At 38.2% G+C, this 13,680-nt stretch overlaps 1 protein-coding gene across 3 annotated transcripts in view; it reads right to left on the bottom strand.

The window, feature by feature from the left end:
- Window positions 1-6,071: 6,071 nt before the first annotated feature.
- TES (testin LIM domain protein) overlaps window positions 6,072-13,680 on the bottom strand; it is a 51,203-nt gene continuing 43,594 nt past the window's right edge. For all 3 annotated transcript variants that reach the window (XM_005550574.5, XM_005550573.5, XM_065542489.2), the window contains 3 exons: window positions 12,736-12,951; window positions 12,237-12,395; window positions 6,072-7,566 (listed from right to left, as the gene is read on the bottom strand). In XM_005550574.5, coding sequence (XP_005550631.3) covers window positions 7,378-7,566; window positions 12,237-12,395; window positions 12,736-12,951 — 564 coding nt within the window. In that variant the 3' untranslated portion in view covers window positions 6,072-7,377. The remainder of the gene's footprint in view (window positions 7,567-12,236; window positions 12,396-12,735; window positions 12,952-13,680) is intronic.

Genomic DNA, 13,680 nt, shown 5'->3' with positions numbered 1-13,680 from the left:
TCAATCCTTCCAGACTTTCAAAGAGAAACCCAGTTTTCACGTGTCCAGGTGAAGAGCAATGCTAAGAATCTGAGAAGAAAATTTGAATCTTCATTCTATGTATTATGCAGGCCCTTATAAAATATTTTTAATAGCCTTGGCCTTCTGTTGTTATTAATATATCCTCTGTTCTGGATCTATCCCCTCCCTGCCCCCATTTGGCCAGCATTTCATTTTCTGTTAGAATTATTTACTTCAGTCCTATTCTCTATCGAATGTAAAACACCATGAGAACAGGGATCTTGTTTATCTTGTTCACATCACTTGGTCCCAGTGCCTGCAACCATTCCTGACACATAGCAGATAATAAATATTGATTGATTAAGCAAATGAATGAATGAATGAATGAAACAATGGAGAGAAGTGGAGATGGCAGAGTGTGAGAGAAAAGAAATTGGGCAGGATTGAGGTTTGGGGGACTTGTGGAGAGAGCAGCTGGAGGTATGAGAAACGCAGGTAGCAGAGAAGAGGGAATTTTAATAAGTGTTGCTGAGGATTATGTAATTGGATCCTTGTACTGTCATTTTTTAAAACACAAGTGACTTTTTAATTAAAAAAATACTTATGGTTACTGAGCTCTGTTTCTTCTTTTGCTCTGTCCTTTAGAAACTTGGTCAAATGAGTTCCATCTCAATTAGTAAAACTCTTACCTGATTTATTATGGCTTATTCAGATGCCACTTAATTCTTTTTGTTATTCACCATTTTGGGGGCACGTATCATGTGTTAAGTGCTATATTTGGTTGTAAGGAAATAAACATGAAAAAATTATATTTCTGCACTTAAGTAGGGCAATGATATCAGTGAACTAGTAGTATAGGTCAAGATGTACGTAAGCAAAGATGGGTTTCAAGCATGAGGGGGTGTGGAAGGGTCATCGATCAGCTTCTTAGAGGTAACTATCTTTGCAAAGTCATGGAGGTATGAAGGAAGCTACTAACTTCAGAAAACTGCAAGCATTCAGTTATGGCTAGATGAACATGTGTATATGTGAAAAGGGTGGGAAAAGAGGCTGAATCACTGTTAGATTTTTTTCAGTAAGGAATACTAATATCTTCTCTGTATTGCACTCTGGTAGAAGAAAAGAGAATGAATCTGATAGTATAAAATACATATTTGACCTTTCTTCCCATTTCCTGGCATTAACTTCTAAAATCATGGACTCTCCAAAGTAATAGATGTAATCTATTAGTAATAATGTGTTTTTGTATGTGAATGAGTTGACTGATGGCTGGCAGCCCCTAGGTAGCTTCAGGATAGGGGCTGGTCACCAGAAAGACCAAGGCAGGATAAGAGGTGGGGTTGGGACTTTCAGCTCCCCGCTACCCACCTTCCAGGGAGAGAAGAGTGGCTGAAGGCTAAACTGATCAACAATGACCAATAATTTCATCAATCGTGCTTATGTAATGAAACCTCCATAAAAACCCCAAATGACCGGATTCTTGGAGCTTCTAAATAGCTGAACACGTTCTGGTTCCTGGAGGGTGGTACATCAGAGAGGGAATGGCACCCCTTCTCACATGCCTTGCCTTATGTGCCTTTCCATCTGTATCCTTTGTAATATTCTTTATAATAAACTGTGAAATATAAGTAAATTGTGTCCCTGAGTTCTGTTGTGAGCAGCTCTAGCAAGTTAGTAGAACCTGAATAAGGGGTTGTGGAAAGCCTGATTTATAGCCAGTTGACCAGAAGCACAGGTAAAGCAACCTGAGGCTTGATATTGGTATTGGAAGGGGGGAACAATCTTGTGAAAGTGAGCTCTCAACCTGTGGGATCTAACACAGCCTCCAGGTAGATAGCATCAGAAGTAAACTGGAGGGCACCCAGCTTGTGTCTGCTGCAGAATTTGCTGATTGCTTGGTGGGTGGGGAAACACCCCCTTACGTCTGGTGTTAGAAATGTGTTGGTGAAGGCTGGGCTGGGTGTGGTGGCTCACACCTGAATCCCTGCACTTTGGGAGACCAAGGCGGGTGGATCACCTGAAGTCAGGAGTTCGAGACCAGCCTGGCCAACATGGTGAAACCCCGTCTCTACTAAAATTCAAAAAATTAGCTGAGCATGATGGTGGGCACCTGTAATCCCAGTTACTCGGGAGGCTGAGGCAGGAGAATGGCTTGAACCTGGGAGGCAGAGGTTGCAGTGAGCCCAGATTATGCCACTGCACTCTAGCCTGGGCAACAAGAGTGAAACTCTGTTTCAAAAAAAAAAAAAAAAAGAAGAAAGAAAAAAAGAGGAAAAGAAATGTGTTGGTGAGAGTGAAGTAGGAGAAAATGAGTTTAATTTTTTCCTCGATGTTCTCAGGATTAGACCAATATTTCTTAAAGTGTAAGCGTCACCTGGGAATTTGTTCAGAATACAAATTATCAGGCCCTGTATAAGATCTACTGAATCAGACACTCTGGGGAGTGGAGTCCAGTATTCTGTATTTAACAAGCCCTGCAGGTAAATTTGATGCATGTTAAAGTCTGAGAACCACTGCATTAGAACAAGGGATCTGATAGGAATTTACAATATACCTGGTGAGAAATGCCAAGTTTTTTAGCCAAAGTATTGGTTATAGTAATGGAGAAGCAGGCATAGACAGATTCAAATAAGTGTTTCAGATGGCCAGATTAAGTCAGAGTGGTAGGAGCACCAAGGAATAAGTCATCATCACTTCTGAGAGAGAGGTAGGGGCAGTGCTTGGTAGACATATAACAGTGACCTGTGGCTTTGAGAACAGATCAGACAGAATGAGATGCTGGGAGAAGCAAGCCAAGCAGAGTCCAGTAACCAGAACCCCAAGGATGTTAGTGTTTCCTGCCCTGACTTCACATTATTGCTGGCCATGAAAAGTGAAATGTTACCTAAGAAAGGTGTCCCCAAATGATGTTCCTGACTCATCTCACAAGCCAACAGAAACCCCAAACTTTAGATTCATGCTTATTTACAAACATACCTTTTAGTTATCTAAACAATGCTGAATCTAAACAATCACATTAGCAAAATAATTTTGTTCTGGGCAGCATGTGCCCAGACCTCATGGTATGAATTGTGCTTGGATAAGTCCACCATAGAAACTCCATTTTCCTCTGCCTTTGATGAGGATGAGCAGGTGGCATATTTGTGGCCAATTAAGTGGAATGGCAGGTGAATCAACTGGCGGCCCCTGGGAAAGATCTTCCTTTTCTAGAGGTAAAATACGCTTTTGCCACTTATCTTCTTTATTATTTTGGATGATGTCATACGAGGGAGTGGTGCTTGAATGAAGGGACAAATGAGGATAGAAGGCAACAACACATAGAGGGTGGAAGAATAGAGAGATTAAATAAACTTGTCGGAGCCAAATTTGGGTTAGCCTCCATCTTGTCTTAAAACCACTCTTAGTTAGGTTTTTAGTAACTTACAGCCAAAAGCATTCCTGATAACCCGCCTTTCCCTAGGAAACTACCAGAACTAACCTTAGCCTGCCTCTCGGTCCTGTTTATTACCCCTGGCCTCTAGATTTTTCAGCCTTACTGGAAACCTGATACCCATTCTGCTTTGTACTTTGAATCTGGCCCTATCTCTTCCTATACTCTTATCTCTGTACCCACTGACATCCAATGTCTGTGAACTGCAGACTCCTTTGTACTCTCAAACTCATCATCATCTTCTCCAGCTGACACCTAGTTATCCCAAAAGTCTGCTTCTTCTGTAGTATTTCAAGTAGAGTCTGGCACAATCCCTGTGGGGTGCCTGTCTTCCTCACTGTCTACTGTTTTTCCCATTAAAGGCTGTTTGTTTCCTAACACTCACAGCTCTTTTAGGTGTAGCACATGGACTTAGACTTTACCACCCATCTCCACCCTGAGTTTCCATCTTCTATCAGATGCCACAATACTTCTCCACATACTTTGATAACTTTAGCTCTGGCTTACTCTTCTCTCCCCCATTTTCCCTGTGGTTAATCTTGATGACTTCAATACATGATGTCCATTCAACACTTGGGCCTGGTATTTCGTACTCTTCAAATCCAACAATGTCGTCCTCCATCCTATTGTAATGGGAGAGGAGGAGAATCAATGGGATGTGGCTAGAAAGTGTCTGTCTAGATTATTAAATCCAGATCCCCCTGGAATTATAACATGATGCCTTCACAGTCCATCAATATTTATGGAGAAATCAACTCTAATATTAGTCTCTATATTCACTCATGGCTGACTCTAGTAAAGATAACTGGGTACAAGTTGGTTTTGTTATTGGCTGAGGGGCAAGACACCCTGGTGAGGAGTATCACTGAAAAAATATTGATAGCAGCCTTCATAAATGTCATTCAAAACAAGCATCAAAAGGTAATGATATCTTATTTTGAGTGCTTCAATTTATATTATCAGATCAAATAGAAGCTACAATGACGTGTTCTCTGTGAAAGAACAAAATAATTAGCCAAAGCTACTTAAGCATCAACTAAATATATGGAAAAAAAATCCTATTAATCTATTAATCAAGCCAGAATGTGTTTTGTGTGGTCAAAGCACATACACATATCCCAGCACAGTGGGTCCTTTGCATACATGTGGGCATTCAGTACAGTCATCAAAGTTATTGGTGAGCATTTAAATCAACAGAGGCCAAGAAGGGACAGATGAGTAAGAAATTGTGGGAAAGCACCTTTTTATGGAGACATTGACAGAATCCCAAGTTTTCCAAAGAATTAAGTGAATACCCAGAAGACAAGTTCAGATATGCCGAGGCATCTCAAGACAAAGGCTGAATGCTGCTCTTGGGTGCTGGTGTCTCTTTGGTAACTATGGTGAAGTTGTATAAGCTTAAACACTATGTGTTGGAAATTCCTTGAGAATGAATCAGTGATGAATCCCTTGCCTTTGGTGAAACTGGGCTGAAATACTTCAAAGTTAAATTTGGAAATCTATGCTTGAAGACTTCGGTAATAGAAGTTTCAGCTAGAGTCGATGAAAAGAAAGAACAATCCCTAGCCCCTCATTTGTCGCCACCCCCCCCAGCCCCCCCCCAGCCCCCGGCTTAAAGAAAAAAGAAAGGAAGAAAGGGAGATATGCAACACATATGAAGGCCAGAACGTCTCAAGAGCAACCCACATTTCCTAAGGGAATTGGCCATGTTGGTAGCAGATGGGTTCTGTTTCAGTTTTATTATCACTTAGCCATGTCTGGGAAAAGTTAAGTTGTACAACTTTGTGGACAATATGCTGTGGAAAATATATTTGTTGCCATTTAAGATAAAGATATGAGCAATCGTAAAGTGATCTTTATGGACAATAATGATACTTGTGATATTAGCTTATAAAATTGTATGCAGAATTAGGTTACTTTAGATAACGTGACACATATCCAAGCTCTAAAAGTTACTTCTGCATGGTCGAAAAAGGCATAGTGCAGAAGGAATAAATTTGTATGCCTGGTATGCACATGTGCGTGTGTGTGTGGTGGAGGGGAGTGGAGAAGTGGAATGTAAAGAGAAGTACTATTGGCCAAACAGGAGCTGGAAAAAAAAAAAAAAGTCAAGTTATTCTGGGTATGTGTCAGAGAAAACTGCTACTCCGACTGTGACAGAAATAATTGTAGACTGAGGGAAAAAAGTATTATGGCCTGCTAACATTAGGAAGAATGAATCTACCACTATTCCCCATTTGCTTCCTGTCTCATGATAAGTTTTCAGGAAAAAATTCTTTTAAAATTTTTACATATAAAGAAACCAGAGTTGAAACCCAAATATAAAAGGCTTGTTAGATCCAACTGAATAGAAAATAAAGTTCTCCCAAATGTTAAAATTACACTTTCCCTTTCTTTGAAAAAGAAAAAAACTCCTGCATGACCAAAAACAACTTAAAAGTCCTGATTTTAAAGTTTCATAAACCTTATCTTTTTTCATAATGAAACATCTAGATTCTGTTCTGTCCTGCCAAGAGGCAGCCTTTATTTTCTTTTGGGTAATTTTTATCCTTGGAGACATCGCCCCCTGCTGTAACACATGCTTAGTTGCAGAAGCATTTTTCACTCAAAAAAGGATATGAATAAAAAGAGACAATGATTATTAAAGTGAAAGAAACTTTATTTTGAGTAATATACATATCATTCATTCCATTTAATTTTCATAGTGCATAGCTATGTGTAGAAGTACACAGGGAAAAATAAACATTAGAAATACCTAGCCATGAAAATACACAAGTGAAGACATTTGATATATCCATGGATAGGCTTGGAAGTATTATAAAACAGGATCCGTTAGAAAAGCATAAAAACCATGCAAAAAAAAAATCTTATCTAAATCATGGCAGGCACGTGCAATCAATATGAATCATAGTTTCTGGGTACAAAAAGTATACATGTTCTTTGGATTAAAAGCAAATGGGTGGCTTGGCTTTTTATGTCCAAGCCAAAAATCATGTATAGAAGTAAAAAGTGTGTAGGTCAAGCATGGTGGCTCCCACGCCTGTAATCCCAGCACTTTGGGAGGCCAAGACAGGCGGATCATCTGAGGTCAGGAGTTTGAGACCAGCCTGGCTAACATGGTTAAAACCTGTCTCTACTAAAAATACAAAAATTAGCTGGGCATGGTGGCATGCACCTGTAATCCCAGTTATTTGGGAAGCTGAGGCAGGAGAATTGCTCAAAATTTAAAAAAAAATTGAAAAAGTGTGGATACTGTTATGCCACATGTGATAAAATATTCAAGGCCACAGATGGAAGTCACCCACTTACAAAGAGAATACTGAGAGGTAGGGTACATTAAAAAAAAAAAAAATAGAGAAATGCAATAAAGAAAATGCCACCTCTGCCTAAATCAGGAAAGAGTAAATGCATAGGCATTAAAACGGCAGCTTTGCATACTACACTTCATTTCTCTGTCAAAAAGAATTCACTGTGTATTATTACAAAGGTCAGTGAATAAGATGAGGCAATAAATGTAGCGCCTTGATATTAGGGCAAATTTAGTTTCCTTTTCATTTTACACACGAGGGGAAAAAAAGGAGTGTAGAACTAGAAATGCGCATCTTTCCATTCAGTACATTAACTTTTAAGTGTTTGGCACAAATGGAATAGAGACATGAAGTTTAATGAGATCCAAGCTTCCAACTAAATGATTTCACACTGGAAAAGCTATGGAAAGATAAAATTATTTACTGTTTTACAAATCAAGTGCTTAAGTCAAGTTTAAAAGCTGAGACAGAAAAAAAAAATTGATAAAGAAAAAATGGCCAAAAAAATTAAACAAAATCTCTTGGTTTCCTTTACAGTTTCTTTTTTTTTGCCTTTTATTTTTTTTCAAATGGCATTTTACAGTAGAAATGCAGACCACTTTGGCTAGCGATGGCTCGATACTTCTGGGTGCCCTCCTCCTAAGACATCATCTTCTTACATTCCACTGAACAGAAAACCATCCCTTCTACTGGCATGAACTTCTGCCCAATGAGGCACTTGCTGCAGCAGGAGCACAGAAAGCACTCTGTGGATGCATGCCAGCTGAAGTTGTTATAGCTCACCCGCTGCACTTCTGGGTCGATGGCATTGTGGCATCCCTGACACACCTATCAAGAAATAACACAAGAGAAGAGGGTGAGAGATCAAGCTGTAATGGTAACATTTTCACCTTAGGACAAACTGAACACGTTTCTTTAGATGACAAATTACAACTCATGATGACAACCTCGGAAATACACGATGGAGGGTGGCCTTCTAGCTAACCTTTCTGGCCAGCTGTTAAGAGAGGTTAATAGACTGAACATCCTGAGAAACAATGGGTGAAGGCCAAACAGGTGATGTGGTGCACGTAAGATAACTTCATGGCGTTCAAGGCAGAAAGTGTTGATGGGAAGTTCCAAAGCAGTGTGCTTAGTTCTGATGTATTTTATTAGATCGCACATTTGTAATTACACAGAAGTTTATGAGATGATTTTTCCTTGTTCATTAAAGCTTTGAAGTGGTAATTTTACCTGTCTTACCTATGACACATGAGATTATTAACACCACTAATTTCTAGACAGTAGTAAATTAAAATCATGTTCAAAGTAATTAAGGACTCAATTAAAAATACTGACAGTGTTTGAGAATAATGAATTTGCACTAAAAATATAACTTGTAGTTAACTGGCTTCTATTCTGTCATAAGATCAGTCATAATTTATGTGTAATCTAATATTGTAGAACATGAATACTTGCAATCCCTGTACCATTCACTATGTGTTATGGATGAATATATATATGACATACAAACATGTATATATACACACACACAAACATACATACATTTACACAAAATTTTCTTATTCAAACATGTAAATGACCTATGTTATAGCAGAAAACAGCAAACCAGTTCAGACCTCTATAGTCCATGCCCTTCTGGTTTATACATGTTCTGAATGAATATGACTGTCTTAAAGTTTTTGTTTTAAATATTTCATAACAAGCGAAGAAGCCAACAAGACTGTCTGGTATCACAGTGACTAATCTTAAGCACCCTTGGCCTCATAATGTGATTGTCAGGAATTACTGAGGGATAAGGGGCAGGAACAGGTGGGTGGAGGTCATTCAGCTTGAGCCTCCTACTCAAAAAGACTTCAAAATGTGGCTGCTACTCACTGGATAATTGGTTTAGGCAGTGAAGTGAGGCCTGTTATATATGTCCATTTCAGACCTGCATATTTTTTAGTTATATTGCTTCTGATTACAGAGATTATAGCTCTGTAATCTATAAGTTAGGTCAACCCAGTCTTCCCTGAGATACAAGGAAAATACTTTGTGTGATCAATATACTATTCCTGAATACAACAAAACTGAATGTTTCAATTGCAAGCACATTTCTAATGTGTAGCTGCACCACGCAAGCAACTACTTTTTGTATGTATTTTTATAGCTTTATTATTCATTTAGAACATTGTCTTATTGTTTTCCACATTTAATATTAATCTTTCCATTTTAAAATTTATGATCAACACATAATTGTACATATTTATGGGTGTACTATGTGATGTTTCAATACATGTATACATAGTGTAGTGATCAAATCAGGGTAATTAGGATATCCCTCTCCTTAAACATTATATGATTTCCTTGTGATAAGAACATTCAATCTTTCAGTATTTCTTGTTTGTATAAGCATTTTGAATGTGTTCTTATAAAATACACTGTGTGTTTTATTACCTTGCTTTTAGACCATGATCTATCTACTTTTTCTCAGACCTATAATAGTATTTGTGGATCTTTTTATAATTACCCAAAACACACATTTTCAGTTGCAATTTACAAAAAAGAGATAACTAATGTTCAATTAGTTATCTCTATTGATTACCATAAATTCAAAATCTGACATGTAATCACAGGTCGAATCTACTGATCCCTAATTCTTTGAAAATCTAAAATTGGCCCAGGCTGCGCCGAGGGCCTGGGGACAGCAGAACTCTTCAGGAAGATGATGTGCTTCACCACTTTCCACCTGCCATTTGATTTTCCCATGTTCCTAAACCTTTAATATTTCAAAGAATTCTTATTTCCTTCAATCCCTCTTTTTATTTGTACACAGGATGTAAAACAGCTAATGACATCTGTTGGAATGAGCTCTCTGCAGGAGTGTCCTGTGAATCTGGTGGATGTGAATTCTGGGGGTAACTATGGCGTTCCAGTGACTACACAGAGACAAAGTAGCTGCATTTCCCATTTTTTTTCCTTCCAGGTAATTTTTTTTTTTCTCAGAAATGTTGTTTGGAGTTGAGCACTTGATTTCAAGTCTAAAAATAATTTGTATTTTCTCTCTCTCTTTTTTAAAATTAAAAGATCTAAGCAGATCAATGTCCTGAACTAGATAAACTTCTCCAAATTTTATATAATGTAGCATGCTGTGTGGGTAGCTCTCTTTGCTGTTAGCTGGAACTTGTTCTGGCGATGGATATGTATGCTCATTTTAATATTAGGCAAAGGCCAATGGTATATCCCACTGAGAAAGTAAACATGAAAGAAATGATGCTATATATCTATTGTTTTGTTTTGTTTTTGAAACGGAGTCTCACACTGTCACCTGGGCTGGGGTGCAAGGGCAGGATCTCAGCTCATTATAACCTTCACCTCCCGGGTTCAAGCAGTTCTCCTGCCTCTGCCTCCCCAGTAGCTGGAATTACAGGCACTCGCCACCATGCCCAGCTAATTTTTTTGTATTTTTAGTAGAGACAGGGTTTCACCATGTTGGCCAGGCTGGTCTCGAACTCCTGACCTCATGATTCGCCTGCCTTGGCCTCTCAAAGTGCTGGGATTACAGGTGTGAGCCACCACGCCTGGCCAAAATGATGCTATATTATAAAACTAAATAATTTTAAAATTATTCTATTTTAAAAAATCATATCTGTGGTTATTCTCTGCCATTGATTAGCAACAATGTAATACAGAAAAGCTTGTAACAGCAGTTTTATCTGTTTCAATATATTTTTATTGAGCATCTATGTTGTCCTAGTGTTGGGAACAGAACAGAAAAGGCAGATAAGAAAATCCCTGCCCTGATGGAGTTACATTCTAGTCCTTGAGACTAAAGGTCAGACAGCAGCAAAAAAAGGTATACATGATAATACCTTTAGTCTGTAGAAAAACTGTTGCAACAATATTCATTGAAGCAGTTTTTAGCTAAATAATGTATCAGGTTACATGGTGATTCAACATCTTGTTCCCCAGGTAAAGGAAGGCCCACAGTAGCCCCAAAGCTAGAAATATTAAGAACACAAGTCAGTCACTCATTTCTAAGTGCCGACACTGAAGATACAGAAATAGTAAGGCAAGCTCTACCCTCCAGCTGCTTACAGTCTAGTGAAGGAGACAGATGAGTGACATTCACACACACACGCCCCCCCACACACACCATTGGGAACACAGAGAGCCTGGAGACAATGATGGAGTTTGGGCACAGGGAATCAGGAAAGGTGTTCTGAAAAAAAGTTAAAGCTAAACTGAATCTAAAGGAATAAATGTGTAGGTACAGTCAGGTAAAACAGGGAAAAGTAGGGTGTGTTAGAAAAACTATAAAGAGTAAGCAAAAGACAAAGAACAGTGTGTAAACTAGAAAATGCTGGTGAGCATGTGGAAATGTATGATTTGGGTGGGATAACTAGTACAAGGGACAGGAGAGGCAAGAAGGGGCCAGATCTATTAAAAGTTTAATAATTTGCATTTTAGGAAGACCATTTTCCATCATTATGGTGGGTAGCTTTTGAGCAAGACGAATGAAAGTGGAGGAACGAAATTTGAGGCCACTGCAATAGTCAAAATGACCAAAAAAAGAGAAAAGGTCTGAAGTAGAGCGGTTGTAATTATGAGAATGTGAAATATATTGGTGAGACACAGTTGACAGAAAATGAATAACTGTATCGGGGGAATAAACGCTGAAAATTGGCAGTGACATCAAATCTTGTTACGTTATCTTCAAAGTACCACACTCTTATAACTATATAAACTATATGTAATTTCATTCCTTAGCCAGGAGTCTCTTTTACTTTATTTATAGCTCAGGGGACCATTAACACGTATTTCTTTTGCTGCATATAAAGAAGTAAATGTCTTTTTGGATACTCCTGGCTTACACACTTTACCATCTATGGTCAACTTTTTACCCTTTATCTACATTACCATCACTTGGCCATTATACAATAGCAGCTCTGTGTAAGCAGAATAAATGCAAGAAAAAAATATACTTTCACATTGGAATGTTTGCCCACATAAAAATCTAAATATGCAGGCCAAAGTTTGTTATGCCAAATCAATTCAATAAGGGTTTAAGAAATAGGTATCTTACAATCTCCAGGTAGCAAAAACAAAATTCCAGTGGGTGGTCCAGTAACACGAACAGAAAGCATCATATTCAAATAGAGCTAAAGAATATCAATAGCCCCTAGACACCGTTATTGAAATGGAATCTGATTGCTAACCATGAGAATAAAACAATCTCATTCCCATTAAGAATTTTTTAAGTGAGGATTTTATTACTAAGCAGTACCTATAATTGATACTATAAACTTCACAAGTAGAAATCTTGAGGTGGCTCATAGTCAATGCCTGTATTGTTTTTGAACTGCCTTGATTTTAACACCCTGTGGTAGGAATAATTTGCTTTCTACTTAGGAGGAGTGCTTTCTGTTTCCCATTTATAAGAGGCTTTAAGAAAAGTAAAAACTCAAGTCCTAAAGCAGGCTGAGGCAAAACCATCTCCTTAGAACACTTCTCACCACAGCGTGATTCTTCACATAGCAGGGCTTGCACACGGGCTTGTCATTGACCATCACGTATATTTCCCCAGCTAGAATGCTATCACAGTCAAAGCAGCAGAAGTGTTTCAGGTGCCAATTCTGGTTTTCTGCCTGGGTATACTCATTGCTGAATATCAGCTAGGAAGAAGATAAAAATAAAGATTTTTTTTTTAATATAATAATTTACATCTGTAACAACATACTTTCTCAGGGTCTAAAGTTTGAAAATGATAACCTAAAGCTTGAACTTATGCTATCATTTAATTTAGTCTAAATCAATCTTTTGTATTTCTAGTCTTTCATTTGTTAACCCAATTAACACAGACAGAATGAATGATATCAAAAGTTAATTTTTTAAAACTTCTGTGGACGTAAACAGAGCAATTGCTGTTTGGTTAAGTCTTGTTGCCTTCTAGGTAACGGGACCGTATGAGGGTCTAAGAGGGCACCAGCATGCAGGTGGTCCCATAGAACGTACCTCGTCACAGCCAGCACATCGGGGTTTCTCGCTGTCACAGTAATGTCTGCCACAATATAGCTTCTCATTCTTCCAAAAATAAATCATGTCAACCAGGAGTTCATGGCAGGTGCTGCAGACAAAACAAGCTGGGTGCCACAGTTTATCATAGCCAGCCCTTTCGGCATAGATGGCGGGGTCGCCTTCTTTCATACTCAGTTTGCAGCAATAGCAGGACTGAAAGGGAAGCCATCCAGAACAACGTAGTCATTAGAAGACTGCCATTTCTTATCATTGGCTTCAGTAGAAATTCAGAGAAACAACTTTGAAGAGAGATAATTTCTACTGAAATTACAAATTTGTCGACATAGATAATAACATATTCATACTTCTGTAGATAATAACATATTAATACTTCTGTGAAATGGAATCTCCAGGCTACTCAAATCTACTTCATTCACGCTGTGTGTAACAGGGCATTATTTCCTGAATTAAGGTCACTTATGGAAAAAGGAAAATAGTAATAGTAATTTTCAGCTCAATTTTAAGCAGATTCTCTAAAACGATCCCTCAGGGCTTATTAGTGCTCTTTTTTCAGGACTAAGCCTTATTGGTTGGTGTGCTAACTGGAGCTATGAGGAATATATTACAGCAGGTTTGGTTCTTATGTCTGTTCATCTGTGTCCTAATTGCCTCCTACCTTCAAGTCATTAGCAAAATACTTCAATTTCTCCCTTTAGAAGAGACTTAAAAAAGAGCTTCACTATATATCCGCAAAAATTAAATTTAAGTTTGAATTTTAGGCATGTTCTCACAAGCAAAACTGAATTAACCTAAGCATATATTCTTATTTATGGGCAGAGATAAGCAATTAATACCAAGAGCATGTTTAGAAACAGACTATAGAATAATACACTGTCCTTGATTAGCATGCCAATACCAACTACTGTCTGTATATAAAACTCA

Source organism: Macaca fascicularis, chromosome 3, assembly GCF_037993035.2.
Source record: "Macaca fascicularis isolate 582-1 chromosome 3, T2T-MFA8v1.1".
Lineage (NCBI taxonomy): Eukaryota > Metazoa > Chordata > Mammalia > Primates > Cercopithecidae > Macaca > Macaca fascicularis.
This window is presented reverse-complemented; position numbering and strand designations above follow the sequence as displayed.